Source organism: Sitophilus oryzae, unplaced genomic scaffold, assembly GCF_002938485.1.
Source record: "Sitophilus oryzae breed Bouriz unplaced genomic scaffold, Soryzae_2.0 scaffold_1499_pilon_pilon, whole genome shotgun sequence".
NCBI lineage: Eukaryota > Metazoa > Arthropoda > Insecta > Coleoptera > Curculionidae > Sitophilus > Sitophilus oryzae.
Genome location: NW_022146168.1, coordinates 3575150 through 3590075, shown reverse-complemented (window position 1 = coordinate 3590075; position 14926 = coordinate 3575150). Strand labels below are relative to the sequence as shown.

The 14926-nt window shown below is 32.1% G+C and overlaps 1 protein-coding gene across 7 annotated transcripts in view; it reads left to right on the top strand.

Annotated features, from left to right (window-relative positions):
- Positions 1–436: 436 nt before the first annotated feature.
- Positions 437–14926, top strand: part of LOC115877852 (peptidyl-prolyl cis-trans isomerase G-like) — a 34467-nt gene continuing 19977 nt past the window's right edge. For 3 of the 7 annotated variants that reach the window (XM_030894187.1, XM_030894189.1, XM_030894191.1), the window contains exons 1-4: positions 437–638; positions 775–1017; positions 1078–1179; positions 14482–14805. In XM_030894187.1, coding sequence (XP_030750047.1) covers positions 779–1017; positions 1078–1179; positions 14482–14805 — 665 coding nt within the window. In that variant the 5' untranslated portion in view covers positions 437–638; positions 775–778. Of the gene's footprint in view, positions 719–774; positions 1018–1077; positions 1180–5640; positions 6157–7723; positions 7850–11755; positions 11940–14481; positions 14806–14926 lie in introns of those variants that run through there. The other 4 variants (XM_030894188.1, XM_030894190.1, XM_030894193.1 and 1 more) reach the window with 4 other exon arrangements.

Genomic DNA, 14926 nt, shown 5'->3' with positions numbered 1-14926 from the left:
TGTGTATTTTATGTTTTTTTTACGTGGACTTGTACAGTTGTGGAGTTACGCAAGAGTTTACGTACAAAAAAATGTACCAAAAATGGTCTAAATTTTAATCTTTTAAATTTATTTATTTAGATATCATTGATTAGAATGTTATGGCCAAGGACCGCGGTTCGAATTCCGTGTAAACAAATTATGCCCAGTACAGAGATTATCCGTGGACTAGCCTAGCCCTGCTGTCGCCGTACCAAAATATAACACAGAACACGTATTACCATAACTACGGTATTACAGAATATATTCTCTATAAAGTTTGAATACGTTCTGTAAACGTATATTATATTCTGTAAACTTTGGTCATATTCGGCAATGCCTTAGATGGCCTTAGCAGCAAAAAGGAGATAACTATTTTAAAGAAGAAGAATAATGTCAATTTGGACAATTTGACATTATTGACAATCGTGATTGACAATCACTTTCAAACGCAAATCCTCTTTTTAGCAAATCCTAATAGACTTTTAATTTTTTCTAGAAATCTACTGAAATTGTTTATTTTAATGAACCGACTTTAATTATTGGAGATCATATGAAGAAAAGCGTCTTCACGTTACTTTTTTTCTATCCAAATTAGAATTAAACCCCTAATTTATTAAGTAAGTTTGTGTACAATATTTGGAACTAATAATTTTTTGAACAAAATCGATACCCTCTTGCAGTAATTTTCAACTGGCATGTGTGTTTTAGTGTATTGTTAATTACTGGACTACTTACTTTTGTTATCTATTTTAGCATAATGTATAATGGAATAGGATTACAAACCCCTCGTGGGTCTGGTACAAATGGTTATGTTCAAAGGAATTGGGCATCGGTGAGACCTGCAGAGAAATCGAAAGCGTACAGAACTGAAGAGGAACTGGGTGCTCTAGATACAGCAAGTAATCGCCAACCGAATAAAGAAATTTTGGACCATGAGCGTAAAAGAAAAATAGAACTGAAATGTGCTGAATTTGCTGATATTTTAGAAGAACAAGGGTAAATAATTATTGCATTATTGATTGGAATTTAAGAAGTTATGGTTCATTTATTGTATAGTTTTAGCGAAGAAGCTGTGGCAAATAAAGTAAACAACTATAGGAATATGTTAAACAAAGGAGGAAAAATAGAAAAACCTCTTGGACGTTGGAGTAGACCTAGGTAAGTTTTTACTTAATAATTAAATGCTTTTACCATGCTCTTTTATCAACATCTACTACAGACATATGTCTAAAGAGTGAGGAAAGGATTTCTACGGTTTGATAATATCCAAAAAATGTGAGAAAATACAATTTATATGTGAAATAAAATGACAGACACAACTGTTACTGTCTTAGATGCTCTTGTTGGATAGCTCATGGTTAGTGTGTCTAAATTTCTTTCAATAATTCTACTTTAGTTATTGCAAGAAATGTAGACAAAATATTTTTAAATTAAAATTGGTTACATTTTTGTTGATTAACAAAAGATATTTGTATACTTCTCTTAATAGAAAACTACTTTTGAAATCATAATTTTTAAACTATTAACTCCCAAGATATTTATTTATTTAACAGATAAGAGAACATTAATCCTTTTTAAAGTTTTGTTTTTCAAAATTAAAGTGATAAAATAAAATATTAACATTTTCTTAATTGGTTGTTTAATTTTGCAGTTTTAATGTTAATCCTCTGGCCGACACTCGTAAAATTGTTTTGGTAACAACTGGTAACAATTTTGTGCCTGGTGTTATTGGTCCTTGTATTCTTTAGTCTGTATGAACATTATTTTCATATCCTGTACTAATTAATATATATCCCTATTCTATTCTGGTGTCCAGTTGATTTTGTAAAATTCATTTTTCTATCGCTTTACACAATAATCCTGATTTATTAGAAATTGTGAATATATTTTTTTAATAAATGTTCGACAATTTTGTAGCTAAAGTATTAATATTTTCAACATTTGTATTTAGTATTGCACATGACATCACTTGTATTTTTATCCTATTAAACAACTAAGCATTTGTAAGCATTAGTTAATTTTTCACACAAGGACTAATTAAATAAGCAGCTTTCAATTTTATATGCAAAAGAACAGAATGTTTATGCCCTTGGATTTATTTGGCAGATAGTGTAAGGCACTATATGGCACGAATGGTTGTCGTCTCGGCGCACTCAGGTGTTCTGGTGTTACTTCAGTTTTAGTTTTTGAACACTAAGTCACAAATATTTGCTTTTGGGTACATTCATATCACTTTTAAATAGCGAATATTTTCATTCATTATTATAAAAAATATTTGCGTCATTTTCTATTTATTCGTATTAAAATCACACGAATTCAAATCAACGCTTTTGAAATAATGAAAAACTAACAATTGCGTTTCCACTGCAAAATTTTGATGCTACAAATGATGCTATCGTGAACAAACACAGCGAATATTCGGGTACTTTAATAGAGAACAACGGCCTACGGTCGAATCGGCCGCTGCTGGCACGTATACGTAGACGTAAACAATCTTTCACGTGTAAAAATATAATAAATGCGCATGCGTACGTAAACGTTTACGTGTTTGTAGGCTGTGCCGTTGTTCTCTAATGTCTATTAATTTACGTAGCCAAGAAAGTTTTCAGTTTCCGATTATACACAGACAGTGTGGAACTGGGTATGCTGAAATATATATTGAGACTAGTTTTTTCCAATATAATAATTTTTGTTTTAATGTAACTAATAATGTTCTAATTAGAGATGCCCAGTACCGTGATTTTCAAACCACGTTGTTAGCGTGATTTTTTTTAATATCAGTGATTTAATAAGGTGACGTGATCACGACTTTGAATTTCATCCATGACAATAAAGATATCTAATCCAGGCTATTGTGATAACAGCTATTGCGATAGAGATCACAGCGAGACGTGATCACAAAGGAAGACAGGATATCACTTACTGTTCCCAGATTTGCTAGAATGAAATTGCTCATTATTGTTGTACAGTGAGTTTGAAAATGTTAGAATTCCCTTCAAATTCAGGAACTTATTATTTAAAAAAAATGCCTCCCTTGGCTGTTATAACTGCCTGTATAGACGTCCGTTCATACTTATGTTTTCTTCTTCTTTAAGAACCAAGTCAAATTATTTAATGAAGCTGGTGCCACTTCGTGACCTCTAACCGAGGGGTGTCTAACTATTGGAATTACATGTACATTTTCATGGCAGTTATACCTGGTTATACGGCAGTCACCTATAATAATTAAATGGCAGTCATAGGCAGTCTTCTTCGCAGTCATTGGCAGTCACTTCACACTAAAATGATATTTTGGCAGTACATGTACATTTTTTATCCAAGTAAGAAACCCCTAGCCTCTAACCCTCATGCCAAGTATTTCCCAAACCTGTTCTATGGGGTTCACATCTGTCGAACATGCTGGGCAGTTTTTAGTAGTATATAGTTCACAATAATAACCAAAGTCACCTCGTAATATCGAAAAATAACATCAAAAAGAAATGATAATTGAAAAAATTACAATTGTTCAAAAGTTCATTTCGCTTTTAAAAATTAACAAAGGCATATATTGACATTTTCTTAAATTGCTATACTCTATACCGGGTGCGTCTCAAAAGTGGCTCACCCCTATAACTTTTTTATTTTTTTTTCAGATAAAACAACGATATTTGGTATGTTAGTATATGACATAAATTTAAAATTAATTGATTGAGTCAATTGTATTCGGTCAATTCCGGTTTCACCGGAAATTAATACAACTTCTGATTTTTAAATGGCACCCTCGGCATTTTTTTACTTTATTCGATAGAAAATGACACTCTGAATTGAATGACATATCATATGTCAACTTTTGACATTTTGGCATATGGTTTATTTGAAATTGTAACATGCGGTTCATAACGACAATTTGACTCAAAATACCAAGTGTGTGGTATCAAATTATTCGTAAAAAAATGCTTTTTCTAAATATGCTAATGAGCCACCTTCGTTCCATTTGAAAAAATTGAGATATGATTAAAAATACGATTTGGGCATCTTTTAACTGACCAGGACCAGGCACTAAAAACATTAAATGATCAAATGTATTTTTCCAAGGCTCCTTGATTAAAAATTAATGTTTTTAACACAGCCATGACACTCTAGATTGAAATTTAAAATAGAATTTGTTTTTGAGTGACTGTGTCAAAAATTGACATATGATATGTCATTCGATTCAGAGCGTCATTTTCTATCGAATAAAGTAAAAAAATACCGAGGGTGCCATTTAAAAATCAAAAATTGTAGTCATTTCCGGTAAAACCGGAAGTGACCGAAAACAATTGAATACGTCAATCAATTCCAATTTATGTCATATATTAACATACCAAATCTCGTTGTTTTATCTCAAAAAATAAAAAAGTTATAGGGGTGAGCCACTTTTGAGACGCACCCGGTATAGAGCGTCGGCTACCTCTCGCATGTACTTGTGATGTGTGTCATCAGTCATCAGTGTTTCACAAGTACACGGGACCTACAGTTTATCGCCGAATCCTAACGGCACTATTTGAGGGGCTGTACAAGGCAAATATACTCAAGGTGGTTTGCCATTGCCTTCCTTGAGGAGGTGGTTCGTTGGTCGCTCTATTTAGTTAAATAATTATTTTTATTTAAATAAATAAAGCTACCGTACTGGCTGGGAATCAAACCCAGTACCTTCCACCCCGCAGATCGACAAACTAACGCTGGAGCTACGGCCGGCCACTATGTATTGACATAGTCAAAAAAAAATGCTCAGAAGACATGGCTCTGATCGAAATGTTTTACATTTCAATGTTTTAGAAAAAAATGCTTACGAAATTATTGCACAAGATGTTTTAAATTTAGGATAAAAAACAATCCTTTGATTTACCCTTTATAATAAGCCAAATAGGTACTAAAATTTATAAAAAAAACTGAGCTTACGAATTAAAGTTGATATATTTATATACAGTGTTCTAAAAATGCATGAAAATAGGGCTAAAATATAAAAAAATATGACACTTTAAATTTGACTGCAAATTTTTCCTTATAAATAATACGTTTCGTTTTTTTGCATCTGAGTATAATAGACGGTTGAAGCGTAGTGTTTTTGGTTAAATTGGCCTAATATACCGACGGCTCTGGTATAACTAGATGTACCTAGTTTTGGTACCTAGGCCGACTACGACCTTTAAAAGAGTATTTACGGGAGACTTATTATATTTCTGTATAATCCAGATATTGAAGATGTGGAATATGAAACAAAAATATTAGTTTAAAAATTTAAATCCTTATTTCAAAAATCTGCCATCTAGTTTTAAGAAAAAATGTATTTTTTTAAACTTATTAAATGTAAAACATTTATATGTCTAATATAATTAGAATATTAATCAAATCTCTTTGTTAAATTAATTTTTATTGCTTTTTATAAAATAGTTTTGATCCCTTCGACACGAAAAAAAGAGTTGGATGTAAGTCCTCAATTTTAAACTGTATTTATCCCCTTCTAAGCTTGACAAGAAGTTGTTCTTGGCAATTTTAAATCGATTCCAGCGTGAATCCGGCGGATGCTGCGCGTATCAACTCCCGTTCTCTCCCTCTTCGCCCCTCTGCGCTCCCTGTCACGTTTGTTTCAAAAGCAAAATGCCTGACGTGGCACGGGTCCGCGTTTTACGGTGCGATTTTATCGAAAAATGTAATCCGTAATAAATCAAAAACTCAAAATCACAAATGTCTTCCAACGTTCGCTGAAGTTCCTTTAATATCTTCACGCCAAACCAAGTCTTCCGTTAGTTCGTAAGGATTTCGTAGCTAAGTCGAATTTTATTAAACGTCGTGTGATAGTAATCCGTAGCTTCCACTAAAACCGCAAATATACGTTATATAGAAAATGTTTTACAATAATCATCCGAGGAACAGATTGAATCTAGAAGGCCGTCTGCCGATTGATTACGGGGTCAACAAAAATATACATCGATTACCTGTAGACGAGAGGGTTATTTTTGAGAGATTATGGAGGGGTGCGTTGTGCCAAGCTCTTGGTCCTAAAGCGCCGTTAATGAATAGAAGACCTAGATCGTGTTGCTGTCACTGTCAATGCGTTGAGGATATGGGGCATAATGTGCAGCCACCAAGAAAGTCTCTTAGGTCGGTGGTCAGGTAATTAATAAATATATACTAATATGTATTTTCAAAATCGTAGATTCGTTTTTAATACAAAATTAAAAAAAATGCTAAATTAAAAAAAATGCAAAATACTAAATTAAAAAAATGCTATTTAAAATAATTACAAAAGAGTTATTTTTTAAAAGTTTCGACGTCCAGCAACTTTAAAACTATGCATTTTCGCATCCATGTTTATAGGAACTTTCTTTCACATTTTTTGATGATAAATCATTTGGCACTTTGTCCAGTTAATGACATTAGAAAATGTTAAAGGTTGCTATTAGATTTGGACTAAGGCAAGTTAATAAAAATGCATTTATCTCATCAAGGCGACTGAAACTGACAAAATATCAATAGACAACTTTTAATAGACTTTTAAGGGCCTATACAATTTTTCGAACAAGAGACAAAAAAGTCAATGGCGTACATGTTTTGTTTTTAATATCCCAGTGATAACCTCCTGGTGAATCTGTCGGTACTTTTAGCATTAAAATATATCGCACTTATAGTAACTTTTGCCCTCAAAATTTCATTCGAATCGCTAGGAGCATTTGGAAGAAAATTATAAGAAATCGAAAAAAAAATAAAAACTTTAACCCACTGTAGCTACGAAACAAAACAGAATCGGACCTATGTTGTTATGAAAAAAATATTATTTTTACGTGAGAAATTTCTCTGAGTTGATTAGCTATTATGTTTTTTTGTTTTATATTGAAGATTTAATGATAATAATAATAATGAATATATTGTTGATATCTAAATCTAAGGGGCGGAGAAAATATATTTTCTCCGCCCCTTAGAGCACAAATTATATTTTATTTTAGTTTTTTATTTAGTGATATTTGTTAAGTCTAACATTAAAAGAAAAAAGTACTATATTTCAGCTAAAATAATAATAAAATATTAAGTAAATTTCCTGGCGAAACAAATATCCCTTTTTTTTCAGAAAATTTTTATTCGCATTTTTCTGCCATATATTTATTTGGTTTCTTGGTATGGAGTTCTGTTTTTTAGAGAAAACCTGTTTTTTTTTCTGATTAGGCATTAGAGACATTTAAATCACTGAATTTTATTATAGTGGGTATTGAGAAATAAATATTTTAATTGTTAAGTGTTAATTTTGGTATCTTTAAGGGCATTTGTCTGTAGAAAATGCGAACATTCATTTTAACATAACATTTTGTTAATATAGAATATAAATATATTCTTTTTAATAACTAATTTATAATTTTTGATGACCGAAAGTAATATATCACCATTCAAATTCTTTAGTTTTCCTTCTTTGCCTTACATTGCATTCCTTACATTTAGTGCCTCAGCGACACATCTCATTATAAAGGTCCTTGTTGCAGGCTTGAGTTCATACTGTTATTCAAGGCTGTTTTTCTCACTAGAACTACATACCCTTATTAATTTGGCACTGGTAACTTAGACCGTTAGCTCCAAAGGTTAGCTCTATGCTCTAAGCTACCAGGGCTATCTGGCCTGGTGATGCAAACACGTCCAACCAACGTCCAACGATAGGTTCCTTGACAGTGACAGCTAATGTCTGTCATCTTAATTCGCAGGTAATTGTTTGTCAGTTCTTGGATAACGTCTGTCGAAATCCTCTCTGACGCTTTGGACAGACTTTGTCTATCTTTGGAAAGTGTTTTGGAGAAGTTCATATGCTCATTATCTTTGGTTTGTGAGTATTTTTGAGCGACTTCTTTTCTTTTGTGAGATAAATAGTATTGTAATATTTTTTTATATTTGTATTTCACTAATTTAGTGTATTCTATTATTTTTTTTATGATAAATAATTAATGTCATAATATATTTACTGGTTCAGTTGAATAGCTACTAGATCTCACCTAGGGATTGTACACGAATCAGACGGCCACTTAGTTTGAAAATAAGTTCGCAGATTCATTTAAACATTTCAGCACACCTACAAGTTTCATATATTGGATCTGGGAAAATTGGTTGAAAAAAATTGACCAAATGAGAATTTTCCGAAAAGAAAATGACCCGAAAAGTTAGTTGCCCGATATCCCGAAAAGAAATATCACCGAATTGCAATTGACAGAGATAAAAATTTCCCCGAAATGTCGATTTTTGGTAAGAGATTGCTCTAATGCAGGGCATTTAACCATGGTTCATTTGATCCAAACCAAACTAACAACACCCTGTATATCACACAGGAATTTGAAAGAAGTGCTACATTTTTTTGGATACAAATAACTGTGAACTAACAGTTTCTGTTTTCCCTTTTCATGGAGTGATTTGACTTCCATTTTCATTCGACTGCAGAATATAGACATCATTCAGACGGTTCTTAAAATATTTTAAAATGTATTTATTTTTTTAAAGTTTGATGCCGTCTGACGGACAAACGAAGCACTTTTGTATAGAGGTAAAGTTTGTCCAAGGAACCTATTGTGATTCCAAAAATATGGTGTTTCTAGCTACTTGTATGATGATAAACATAATAAATACAACTTTACAGAAATTGGCGAAGGATGACCATGACAATGGCCTGACAATGACCTGACAGTTGTTGCTTTTCGGGTCTCTTTCTGGTTTGGTAAAATAGTCTTAGGGAATTATATTTTCTGGCAATTTTCTGGAGCCGTCATATATTCATACTAGCGTGTACCAGCGACTTCGTTCGCGTCGAATTAATCGTTTGTAATGGTGATGACAAAGTGAAGCAAGAATTTCCATTAAACTGGATAAAATTTTCTCATATTTATGTCAGCATGAGAAAAAACAATATGGCGATATTAATATATAACTTGGTAATATTTGAGGGGTAGTTCATCTCGTTGGAATTTGACTTTCAAAAAATCCGTTTGCCAAAAATAAGCTTTTTACGTCAAGCAGTTTAAGCAGAATCGGTTAAGAAATTACCCAACTTTTGGAACACCCTGTATGATTTTTTAAAAAATTTCAAAATATGTAAAAAACCAAATAAATTATGCTTGTCCAAGCGTTTTCCCGAAAGACTAACCGTTTTTTAAATAAGAAATATTGTAATATTTGAGGGGCGTTTTCACTATTTTGGAATTTGAGATTCGAGAAACCCCTCCTTATTGAACCTCTACACCCCACAGTCAATCCGTTTACCAAAAATCAGCTTTAAACGTCAAGCAGTTTAAGCAGAATCGTGATTACTCAATGGTCATATTTTATGAAACACCCTATATAAATTTATAAAAAATCTTAAAATATGTAAAACAACAAAATAAAATATACGTGTTTATGAGTTTTTCCGAAAAACTCACCGGTTTTTAAATAAAAAGTATTTTAATATTTGAGGAATAGTTTCACCCCCTTAGAATTCGAGTTTCGAAGAATCCCTTCTTATCGAACCTCTACACCCTAAAGTCAATCTGTTTTCCAAAAATCAGCTTTTTACGTCCAGCGCTTTAAGCAGGATCGTGATTAATCAATGACCAGATTTTTCGAAACACCCTGTATACATTTTTAAAAAATCTTAAAATATGTAAAACAACAAAATAAAATATACGTGTTTAAGTTTTTTCGGAAACTTGACCGTTTTTTAAATAAAAAATATTGTAATATTTGAGGGGCGGTTTCACCCTCTTGGAACTAGAATTTCGAAAAATCCCTTATCGAACCTCTACACCCTAGAATCAACCTGTATACCAAAACTGAGCTTCTTCCGTTGAGTGGTTTGAGCAGGATCGTGATTAATCAGTATGTCAGTCACTTAAGGATTTTATATATTAGTATCACAATTAGTACCTATAGATTATTCATTATACAGGGTGGTCCGAACTGTATTCCGGAAACTTCGGGAGCATATTCTGTAGATAAAAATAAATAAAAAAGTTCGTATAAATGTATGTCCTAAAATACTTTGTTTCGGAGATACGGGGTGTAGAAATTTCATTTTTATTTCGATTTTTTCTAAATAAATTCGGAAGTAACGTTAATATTTGGATGAAAATAGGTGTCTGGGAGTTTTTTGACATGAGAAATTCGATTTTGATGTCAATATGACTCCTATTTGTAGGGGGCGCCACCTACATGCGTTTCGACTGTTTTGAAGAGTAATAACTTTTCGTCCGTACCTGTATAAAACTACTGACTAAGAAAATATACATTTCCATGACTTTTTACGTAAAAAAATGTCTCTTGGTAAAAATCGCTACGAGCAACCGTTCTCAAGATATTTAGAATGGAAATAGTCAATACATGTCATTATATTAACAAAAAATAAACACACGTTGAGTATAGTTATTTGACTGAAAAATTTTTTTATTTTTTTTAAGTTAATAATAAATTTTTCTGCGAAAAAATGATAAACAGTTTCTGTTGAACTTTTGGCACAAAAAAATCAAATTTATGGTTTCAGTCTAATAACGAATTAGGCAACATGTTTAATTTATTTCAATGATGACAGGTATCGATAATTCCAAATATCTTGAGAAGAATTACTCGTAGCGATTTTTACCAAGAGACCTTTTTTATATAAAAAAGGTTGTTAATGTATATTTTTTTACTTACTAGTTTTATACAGGTATGGACGAAAAGTTATTACTCTTCAAACCAGTTAAAACATATGTAGGTGGCGCCCTCTACAAGTAGGAGTCATATTGACATGAAAATCAAATTTCTCATGTCAAAAAATTCCTAGACACCAATTTTCATCGAAATATTGATGTTACTTCATAAATTATTTGGAAAAAATTGAAATAAAAATGAAACTTGTAACACCCTGTATCTCCGAAACTAAGCATTTTAGGACATACATTTATACGGACTTTTTACTTATTTTAATCTGCAGAATATGCTGCCGAAGTTTCCGGAATACAGTTCGGACCACCCTGTATACTATAGACAGATATATTAATGGCTTTAAAGATAATTTCCGAATACAGTTGAGGTTGGAATGTTCGGTGTTAAGACAGAAAAATATTAAACTAGTTCGCCCAATACACTAAAACACTTCACTTTTAACACTGGACACGCGTTTGGGTAACAGGGGTAACCCTGTTAGTATCATCAGCAAATGAGCGTGGCGATGATTAACACATTAGTTAGCGATTATGAAAATAAAACACTAATTTGGTTTGGTTTGGCTATTTTTCTCATAATTTCTTATTTGACGAGGATGATACAGAATGCGAAAACCGAAAGACATGTTTGATAGATATATGAGAAACGCCATTTTTCGTCGTTTATAATCATTAAACCTCTAAACTAGTAGTTTTGCTGATAAGTCTAGTAACTGAACGTGTGTTGGCTGTTTCTATTTTAACAGTACTCTATCTAATTTCAGTTTTATCGAATAAAAAAACAACTTTTCATTCAACAACGATTCATTTTTTGAGAAGTACGCGTTAGATCTGCCTTAATTTCATCTGCAGAAATAATCCAGAGGTGTTTTACGTCTAGAAACTTTGTTTTTTTTTGTTATAATCGATAAGTTTGATTTAAAAATTTGAAAAAAAAAACTATTTCTCCGAGCACGCTTATCCACCGCCGAGGCTTTACCCTACTTCTGCGTCAGTGCGAGACACAGGGGTGAACGTATTGATCGGGGGAGGCTAGTCGTCGCGTGCCACCCTTCCCATATTATTTCATACTAAGCTAGAGTGTCACGGAAGTGGGATAGTGGTCACAAGCGATACATTTTAATATTTAGCGTTATGAGTAATCACTATTAAAGGAAGTTGTCTTTACCGTAGTATATCGATTAATTTGTATTTTTATAACAGTTTTGTTATGATGGTGTGTTATAATCACGAGAAAGAATTGACAGAAAAGTAAGTTTTCACTTAGTTTTAGTTATTTGAAAGCGTTGGAAGTAGATATTTTTGCAGAGTTTCTTGTCATTTATTTAATAATTGGAGAAAATTTCAATTTTCAGTTTACAGTTCTTGCTTACTGATGGCTTATTTCAATATATTTTTTTTATTCTAAAATTCTTGTATCTCTATTTCAATCTTGTCTGTTTCAGTAATACGCCTTAAATATTGTTTAGACCTTAGTATGACTTCTTTTGGATTTATTAGAAGATTTAAATTGTAAAAAAATCTTATGAGAATTGCTTTGGCTTCATCCAAGTAGAGTTTGTAATATCTACTGTTTTTGTGTGAATAAAAACTTTTAAAACAAATTTCATGCCCTGCAAACTATGGGAGATTATATAATATTTTTTGGCACATAGGGAATGATACATCTGGTTTAGGTAATTTATTATTATCGTCATAAAACTAAAAATCTATAAAGACTGTTGAGACAATGAACTTTTTTTTAAATTAATATTCGTTTAATAAGAGAAATTATTATTTTTCTATGATCAACCCCTCTCCCCCCAACTAAAAAATTATGTTTATATAGCAGAAAAAATAATCTGAAAATCAATGGGATCAGCTAGAAGGAGACTAGACATATAGATAATCTATTTAGTAGACACTATAGTTCTGTGGTACTAAGGCAGAACCCGATATGTCATAAAAACATGTTGACTTCTGCCACCGAACAATTTGCTTGTAACACTTGTAGGACACAGGATTTTTATTTTATTGAATTATATTGTTCAGGAATTTCATATTCATATTGGGTTTTGACATCATGTTTTTTACCGTTGTTCATGTTGGCATTAAGAACAAAACTGTGCATGTTGGCATTAAGAAAAAAAATCATTTTTGTTTACATATCGGATTTTGCGGTAGTACCACAGAATTAATATTATTTAATTTTATATAGAAGATAGATTTAACATTTTAGGGGAAGTAAGATAGTATAGTTGCAAGTGATTAAAACGCTATTTTATTATCTATGAATATTCACTAAAGGAAATGGTCTTTATTGTAGTACTTTTATCAATTACTTTTTATTTTATGACAGTTTTGTTATGATGGTATGTTATAATCATAGGAAAGAATTGACAGAAAATTAAGTTTTAAATGCACCGTTTAATTAGAATAATAAAATTTATGATCAAAGAATTTTATTTTGACATTCTAGTATTCTTATAAAATTGTCACCATACATAGTTCATCATCATACATTTTGTTCACAATATATCAAGATCTATCATAGATATCTATAATCTATTAAAAAGAATAATATTTTAGAAGTATCTAAAAATACAGTGAAGAATTATTAGAAGTGTCTATTTCAATAAAACTCTCCTCATATATCTTTTGTACCTTGATATCACTTATTTTGGTATTCATTACAAGGTTTCTGATGGAATAAAATAGTTAGGTACATGAATTCTTTTGGCTTCACTTCCTTTTGTGTTATATTGGTTTCGGAAACAAAAACTTTAAAACAAGATTCATTGTTAAAATTATGGGGGCGTTAGGTAATTTATTGGGTTCTTTGAGGGTACAGAAGGAATAGTACAAACCCTTTTTGTCACATAATTATTAGAGTTACAGAACTAAATTTATTTGTAGAATCTTTTTCTCCAAATATTTTTAGAAAATTAGTGGAGAAAAACTGTAAATTTTATTTTAGTTATTAAGATTATTAAATGTTTATAAAGTGCTAAATGATTCTGTCAATAAATTTTACTTCATAAATTTTAATATCCATATAAATACTTAGTATAAACGGAGAAATCCAAAATGATTAAAGTAGCTGGCAAATCTGTGATAGAGGATTTTAGGATTAATGATTTCTATCGATTTAAAATCAAATTATCGATCGAAACATTTCAGCAAAGTATGTCAGTTCGTTTAAAATCTATCAGTTTTGAATTTGCTATTTTTGTGAAATTGACATGATTTTCATTGTAAAAGATTACCTACTATATTTTAATAAAACTATAGTGTTCAACATACAAAAATCCATTTATTTTTTATCTCGTCTCACTGTTGTGAAAAATTAATTAAATATCGTTAAAAAATTCCTAGGGGAATCCCCACTGGCACTTTAGCTGGGTCTAAGGAGCATTTCATTGTCTTGTCGCTGTCTGTAGTGGCCAGGGAATTGCACCAAAACGTACAACGATGCCCCATGGGACTACCCTGTCCGTCTGTGGTACCCTTTATTGTCTGTGGTCATGTATTACGGGCAGAGACAACCTCCTTGTAACGGTGAAGGGCACGGAGCGCTAAGTCCCAACCGTGGATTATAGTAGGAGGTAGATGCCCACTCCTCTGAGCATCTGTTGTCAGAGGAAGATGGGAAATACCCGTTCCTCCTCCCTCTTCCTCATTCTACATTCTAGTTATAGTATAATATGGGAACATTTTTAAATTTGTAGCTTGACCATTGTAAAAAATATCTGCTTTAAATGTTTATACACAATATGTATATTTATAGCAAATTAAATCAATCTCTTATTTTTAGTGTCACCGAGACGCATCAAGTAGCCGAAGCGCAGCAAGAAAAGAATGCTAGACTGCGCGAAGCATTCGGCATATCAGAATATTTCGTAGAGGGCAGCAGTTTTGATCCTGACCGTCAGGCGAAGGAAAAACTGGCCGCAAGCGCAGCCGCCGCCGAAAGAGAGAAACAACGGGCTTTAGAGAAAGAAAAAGAAAAGCAGGATGCGGGCAGATACGAATTGGTGAGAACACCGAGTCCGGAGAAAAGCGACGACGAGGAGCCAGAAGCCACAGGCAAAGTGCGCAGTCCCAAAAGGAAGAAGAAAAGGAAACAGAAAGATAACAGGTGAGAATGAGCTTGTTAAGTCGCTGGGTTCAGGTACTATAATCAGGGAGTTTCTTTATTCAAACAGTTATGTCTTTAGAAAACGTAACAATTTTCATATTTAGTAGTAAAAGTAAGATGT